Source organism: Elephantulus edwardii, unplaced genomic scaffold, assembly GCF_000299155.1.
Source record: "Elephantulus edwardii isolate Elephantulus edwardi_28Jun2011 unplaced genomic scaffold, EleEdw1.0 scaffold00129, whole genome shotgun sequence".
Classification (NCBI taxonomy): Eukaryota; Metazoa; Chordata; class Mammalia; order Macroscelidea; family Macroscelididae; genus Elephantulus; species Elephantulus edwardii.
Window position 1 is genome coordinate 2498795 of NW_006399879.1, and position 7737 is coordinate 2506531.

Consider the following 7737-nt stretch of genomic DNA (forward strand, 5'->3'; position numbering starts at 1 on the left):
GCTAACTACAAGGTCAACAGTTCAAATACACCAGCTGCTCCTCAGGAGAAACACAGCCTCGGAAACCCAGCGGGGGTGGGGGGTGGGGTCACCAGGAGCTGGAACCAGCTTGGAGGTGCTGGGGTCATGTGGATTATTTCATGAACAGGGACAGGGTCCACCTGTTTGCTGTTGTGTGCATACTGCCCAGGGGATACACGTGATCAGGGCCAGTGAACAAGAAATAGCTATTAACTAATAAGTGAATTTGTCCCTCCTGTCTCTATGAGATCCAAGCCATGGTCTTTCTGATCACTTGCTGTTCATCTGAGAGCTGGACAGTGAATAAGAGTGACAGAAGAACTGAGGCCTTTGAGGGTGGTGCTGGAGAAGAGCACTTAATGTCCATCCCACGGGCGGCCAAAAGAACAAACACATATGTCTTGGAGAGGGTTCAGCCAGAGTGTTTCTTGGAGACAAGGATGGTGAAGCTTCATCTCACATACTTTGGGCACATTGCTAGGGGAGGGTCTTCCTCGGAGAGGGACATCATGCTTGAAAAGGTGGAGGGTCAGTGAAGGAGAGGAAGACTCTTTACGAGATTAATTGACAGTGTCTGCAGCAATGGGCTCATGTGTCAGAGACGAGGAGGACGGCACAGGACAGGGCAGGGCTCGGATCTGTTGTTCACAGGGTCACTGAGTCATTCTCGACTCAGCAGCACCTAACAACAGGTTGAACCCACCCTGCTGTCCCACAGCAGAAAGGCCTGGCAATCTGCTTCTCTTAAAATTATAGCCACACTCTTCGAGCCTGAAACAGAGGTCACCTCCATGGCTTAATTTGCATATGACAGGACCTGTGGTGGTCTAATGGTAAGACAAGGATGTGCAATCTCCTCTCGTGTGATTTACAGCCTCTGAAAACCTGCAGGAGGGTCAGCTATGAGTCAGTTGTTGCTGGATGGCAGTGAGTTTGAATTTTCTTTTTATAAAGTCACACCAGCGACTTGAGCCTTAGACTAAGGGTAAGGGTGGAGCCCTGCTCAAGGGTGTGACTTTAAAATCAATGATGAGGCGATGGGTCTGTGGGCTGCCCTGGGGCCAAATTTACTAATTTTTGAATATTCTTTTTTAAAATTTTTGAATATTCTTTAAAAGACACAACAATCATTTGTCTATTTGCTGTACTGAACAACTTGGAGTTGCTGTGATGCTGAACACTATTCCATAGTCTTGTCAAATACCATAGTGGTTACCCATTATGTACAGTGGTTGGATGAGCTTCCAGATTGATTCATGTTGGGAAGCAGGAGTGGCACCCACTTCCTAAACCAGATGCCTCTGGAAACTCTACAAACTCTCTTATAAATGTACAGAAAGAATGTTAATTATAGAACAGAGTTCAGGTCTTTTGTGCAAAGCTTACTCTGAGTCATATTTGACTCAACAACACTTAACCACTGCTAAATGAGACTAGTGCTGTTCTATCTGGAGGAACACTCTTCCACTTTGCACATCACTCTTTGTCAATGTGCTGTATGAGGTAACCTGGGTCTGCTATGATGCTGAACCTTGTGTCATGGGGATGTCAAACACCAGAATGGTAGACAGTGTTTGGTGGAGTTCCCAGTTGTAAAACAGGTTGGGAAGCAGGAGTGGCATCCACTTCCTAAACTACATGCCTCTGGAAACTGTATGAACTTGGTGAAACAATGATAGCTATGGAAAGGCATCAGGTCTTTTGTTCGTAGAGTCGTTGAGTCTACCTCCACCTGACAGCAATCAGCAACAACAACGTCACAGCAGCGAGGCACTCCCTCCTTAGAACAATCAACCATGGGAGCAAACGGCCCCAGCATTTTCCCAGGAAGAAAGCTCAGAAAGGAGGGGGAATAGAGGTGGGAACCACAGGAAGTTTACATGGTTACACTCTTACAGTGTAACAGTGGTGGGCATTGTAGTCACTGTCATGAAACATTGTGTGTGAATTCGCTCTGTAAACTTTTACCCAAATGGCAACTAAACGTTTTAAGTAATGATAATAAAATTACAGCCAGGGAAGTTCTGTAACACTTGGGGTTGCTGTAAGTTTGAACCAGGTCACAGCAACCAGCAATGGCAATGGGAAGGCAGTGAATCCCTCAAAAAGAACCTCATTGTTGTTGGGTGGGAACCGACTCATAGCTGAGCCTCCAGCGGGTTTGCAGAGGCTGTAAATCACATGGGAGGAGATTGCCCATCCTTCTTTCGCTGGTAGATTTGAACCACCTACCTTTGGATGGACAGCACAACTCCTTACCCCCTAGGCCACCAGAGCTGCCTGAGAGTCTCTCGGTGGAGCAGATGTTTATGTGCTTGGCTACTGACTCGAAGGTTGGAAGTTCAACCCCACCTAGAGGTGCCTCAGAAGAGAGACCTGGTGAACTGTTTCTGAAAGGGCACAGACAGGAACCCCCTGTGGATCACGCTCCTCTCCAGAACGTGTGGGGCTGCCCCGTAGCGGGGAGCTGGTTTTATGAGGAGTTTGGACCACAGACCCTGGTTACGCTGCCTTTCACCTGCTGACCTTGCTCCTGTTTCCTGTGTGAGTGTCCCTACCTGTCAAATGCATACAAGGCAGTTTCCGCCAGGCACCAAGGCAAGATTACACGTGATGGTTGCAGAGGCTGCTGGTTGCTACCCCATCGGCTTCCGCTCATGGTGGCCCCACACACACGACACGAAACAATGCTGCGTGGCCTGCACCACCACCTCCATGACCTCAAGAATCGTCAAGTCCACTACTGGGTCCACCGTCCGACCCAGGGGCTCATCTTCTGGGATGCTCTGTGCTCTGGTGTGAGCCACAAGGTTGGCACTGACAGAAGTCGATCACCAGGCCTTTCTTCCTAGTCTCCTAGTCTGGAAGCCCCAGTGATGCTCTTTTGCCATGAGTGACCCTGCAAGTGTTTGAAATATTAGGGATGAAGCTGCCAGAATCTCTGAAATGTACAGACCACCACTGCAGGGCTAATGGACAGATGGGTGGTGACCCCATGGTGATGGACATGAGACTCTCCAGGGAGGAAGTTACACTTCTCTCTCCTCTCACCTTCCTTTGACCTTCCAAGCACTTGAGTGGGTGATCATAGCAAGCTGTGGCTCACACTGAGAAGAACGGGAATCCCAGAGCACTTAATGTGTTCGTAGGAAACCTGTATCGAGACCAGGAAGCTGTTGTCTGAACAGAGCGAGGGAACACTGCATGGTTTAAAATCAGGAAAGGTTTATGTGAGGGCTGTATCCTTCTCCATACACATTCAGTCTATATGCTGATCAAATCATTCTAGAAGCAGGACTCTATGAAGAAGAATGTGGCATCATGGTTGGAGGTAGACTCATCAATATATGCAGATGTCACAACCTTGTTTGCTGAAAGTAAGGAGGACTTGAGGCACTTGTGCAGAAGATCAAAGAATACAGCCTTCAAAATGAATTGCATCTCGACATCAAGAAGACAAAAATCATCCCCATTGGGTCAACATGCAACATCACAATAGATGGAGAAAAGATTGAAATTGCCAATGATTTTACGTTACTTGAATCCACAGTTAGTACCCATGGTACCATCAGTCAGGAGATCGGGAGCCCTATTGCGTTGGGCATGTCCACTGCCAGGGACCTCTCTAGAATACTGAGAAGCAGTGACATTAGTTTGAAGACTAATGTGTGCCTGATTCAGGCCATGGGCTTTTCAATCACGTTCTAGGCATCTGAGAGCTGGACAGTGAATAAGGATGCAGAAGAAGAATTGATGCCTTTGAGCTGCGGTGTTGGGGAAGAGCACTGAACCCATTCCATGGAGAGCCAGGAAAGCAACAGATGTGTCTTGGGAAAAGTGCAGCCAAGCTGTTCCTTTTAAGCAATGAGGACGACGCTTTGTCTCACATACTCTGGGCATGTTGTTGGGGGGCGGGGAGGCTATTTCTTGGAAAGAGACATCACGCTTGGAGAGGTGGAGGGTCAGCGGAAGAGAGGGGACCCTCACCCCAATAAATAGCTGCGACAGCAGCAGTGGGCTCACGTGTGAGATGATGAGGATGGCCCAGGACCGGACAGGAGTCAAGTCTGTTGTTTGTAGGGTCCTTAGCAATTGAACTCGAGGGCACTGACACCACCACCACCACCTTCCCTTCCTGTGTCGTGTCTCTGCTGCTGTCACAGCTCTTGGCTCTGTTATGCTGACTGCCCCCCTCTGGTAACCGGTGGATGGGTAGCCCGTTTGATCCCACCTTGTGGGCAAGTTTATCATCCCATATCGTCATATCATGCATCATGCAGCCCACTGCTGGTGAGTCAGCTCATCGCCGCCCTGCAGGACACAGCGGACCTGCCTCCTGGGGTCCCCACAGCCGCACTCAGTCATAAGCACTCTGCCATGGCTTTCTCTCAAGAAGCGGCTGGTGGGTTCGAACTGCCGACCTTTTCGTTAGAATCAAGCCCTTACCTACTGCGCTACCAGGGTTCCTCATCAGTCTCACGCAAACTCAGACTCAGTGCTGCTGGGTTGGAGCTGACCCCTACCTGATTCTCTACTGGGTTTCCAAGACTGTAAATCCCATGGGTGGAGATTGCTGCCTTTCAATTGGCGGACTGATGGAGCCTTTGCCCCACAGAACACCCTCATTGGCCATTAGAACCCTAAGTGAAAGCCTTTGCTGTTGAAATCTCTTCCAACTCACAGACCCTACGACAGAGCAGAATTGTCCCATCGAGTCCCCAAGGCTGTGACTCTTTTTTTTTTTACTAGTTTATTTAACAAAATTCTAATACAAATTCTAACAAATTCTTTCCATTTCTCTCACCCTCCCACCCAACAAATTGTACAATCCAGTGATTAATCCTCTCTTCCCTTTGTATATCCACATTCCTCTGCTTCCAGCCTCTCCCACCTCTCCTGGATCCTTATACTCATTCTACGATAACGGTCTTATACAATATCCTTGGGGGACTGAGCTAGTTCACTCAGCATAATGCTCTCCAGTCCCTCCCAAGTTAGGTAATAATTTACAGAGTTATTGTCCTGCATGCTGTGTAGTATTCCATTGTGTGAATGTACCATGATTTCTCAATCCATTCATTTGTGGTTGGACATTTGGGCTGTTTCCATGTTCTTGCGATGGTGAATAATGCTGCTATGAACATTGGTTTACAAGTCTCCATTTGTGCCTCAGTTCTCATATTCTCAGGGTATTTTCCAAGTAGTGGAATAGCTGGGTGATATGGAATTTCTATGTTCAGCCTTTTGAGGAAGCGCCAAACTGCCTTCTAGGATGGTTGCACCATTTTACAATCCCACTAACAATGTATAAGAGTTCCTTTCTCACCACATCCTCTCCAACATCTATTACTTGCCGCCCTGTTCAACTTTGCCACTCTTACTGGTACCTCACTGTGGTTTTGATTTGCACCTCTCTTATTAAGCCTGTGAGTCTTTAGAGAAGTTGACTGTGCCCTCTTTCTCCCAAACAGTAGCTGGTGGCTTTGAACTGTCAACCTTTAGGTCAGCCGCTTCTCAGCACATCATCCATCCCTCCCCTAGCACACTGGGGACAGCAGCACATGGAAGAATTGAACTCCTTTACTCAGAGATGGATTCGCACACACCCTCATTCAGTCTTTCCCGGTGTCTTTTTGTTTTGCAGCGCCGACATTAATTTGTGCATCTACAACCTTCACTTAAAGGACCTGCGGCATTTGGACTTGCAGCTGAGGCAGGAGAAGTACATGGTAGGTGGAGACGGTCCCCTCCGGCTCTGGTGACAGGCTGGGAGACAGGGCTGCCTGTGTGCACTGAGTCTGCTGAACTGGAACCAGCAAGGGGCGTTAGGCCTTGATGCAGGATGAGAGAGCTCTGCACCTGGTGAGGAGGGCACGGCTGTGGATTTATTGAATACCTGTGATTTGCTTGTTAAGTACCATCGAGTCAGAACCAACCCACAGCTCACCCTCCAACAGGTTTTCAGAGGCTGTAAATTGCACAGGAGGAGATCGCCCCTCTTTCTGTCATGGAGCAGCTGGTGGATTTGAACCATAACTTCAGGTTGACAACGCAGGTCCGTAATACTAGGCCACCAGAGCTCCTTTTGGATACACAAAACACACAAGAAAAATTGGAAGTTGATCAACACTTTAATTGAAATTGAAATTTAATTTAAAGAGCTTTAATGTCCTGATAATAAAGCATGTTCCTACTTTGGGCACGTAGCTGGGCAAGTTTACTCCTTGGAAGGGGTTGAAAAGATGGAGTGGAGGGTCAGTGAAGGAGAGGAAGACCTCCAACAAGATGGACTGACACAGTGACTTCAGCAATGGCCTCTAGTGTGTCAGAGATGTTGAGGATGACTCAGGATAGGACAGGGTTAAATTGGCTGATCATAGGGTTGCGAGATGCTATGAGTCTTATTTGACTCAAAGGCTCCTATTAGCAACAACACAGCATATCTAATACTGTGCCCCGGTATCGGCCTCTGACCGGGAAGCTCCGGTGACCTTCAGTGTCCAGGGTTTTCACTGAGGTTACATGGCATGGCTCCTTGACTCACTGGCCACATGACTGAACGCACTTCCAGCCCACATGTCTCCCCTGAGCTGATACCACACGGTAGGGCTCTCTGACCACACCGTAGGGCTCTCTGACCAAGCCAGTTCCCACTACACTCAGGCGGTCCAGACCCCTCTGTGAATAAAAAAAAGACACTCTAGTCAGCAGGGACATTCAAAGATACCTTCCAGGAACCTGGAAGGAAACACAAATGATTTGGGTAAGAATTTTTCATGGTGTCAGAATGGCTCAGTCCCAGCAAGACCTCACACTTGGTAAAGGTCAGTGAAAATAGAGGAGGACCCTCCACAAGGTGGATTGGCCATGATGTCAACTGTCACAGCAGGGGACAGGAGGCAGTGGGACCGGGCAGGGTTCATGCTGTTGTACAAGGGTCACTAGGAGTCAGACTCTGCCCACCTGGCACCTGACGACAACACAGGTGCCCGTAGACAAGCTCCTTTTCGAGTGGAGAATTGTTGTGGTTGTTATTAAGGGTAATCAAGTTAAGTAGGACTCATAGCAACCCTACGAACAACAGATCCGAGCTCTGTCCTGTCCTGCCTCCTCCTTGTACCTCCCTGACACTTCAGAGCCCATTGCCAGTCACCGTATCAGTCCATCTCATTGAGGGTCTTCTCTTTACTGACCCTGCACCTTTCCAAGCATGATGTCCCTTTCCAACGAAGAGCCTCTCTTAGCCACTGGAGAATTAGGATTCTTGAAATGAGGGTACAGCAAAAAGACCTTGGGCTCTATGAGCCGGCCCTGCCCCCTGAACTGTGCCAGGACCCTCCCAGAGTCCTTCAGCTAGACAGAGTCCCTGCACCCCCAGGGACCTCGCCCAGGGCTGCTGCTGTTGTTAGTTGCCATCAAGCACTGCCTGGGGCTGTCCATCTTCACAACTGTTGCTGCATCGGAGCCCATTGCTGCAGTCACTGTGTCCATGGAGCTCATTGAGAGCCTTCATCTTGCTAGTGACCCTCTGCTTCACCAAGCATGGTGATTGTTCTCAAATGGATGAATGAATAAGAAATCAAGCATTCTTTAGATAAACTGCATGAAAATGGAATCCATTAACAGATCATTATGCAATGGTCTATAATCCTGGGGTCATTTCCTAAAGCATAAAGCCTGTTTGCTGTGGATAGATGCATGGAGGTTGGGGGGGGG

General features: G+C 48.5%; 1 protein-coding gene across 1 annotated transcript in view; it reads left to right on the forward strand.

Annotated features, from left to right (window-relative positions):
- EVC (Ellis van Creveld syndrome) overlaps nt 1–7737 on the forward strand; it is a 107405-nt gene that overhangs the window by 34122 nt on the left and 65546 nt on the right. Inside the window, exons 5-6 of the mRNA XM_006893642.1 lie at nt 5666–5750; nt 7400–7566. Coding sequence (XP_006893704.1) covers nt 5666–5750; nt 7400–7566 — 252 coding nt within the window. The remainder of the gene's footprint in view (nt 1–5665; nt 5751–7399; nt 7567–7737) is intronic.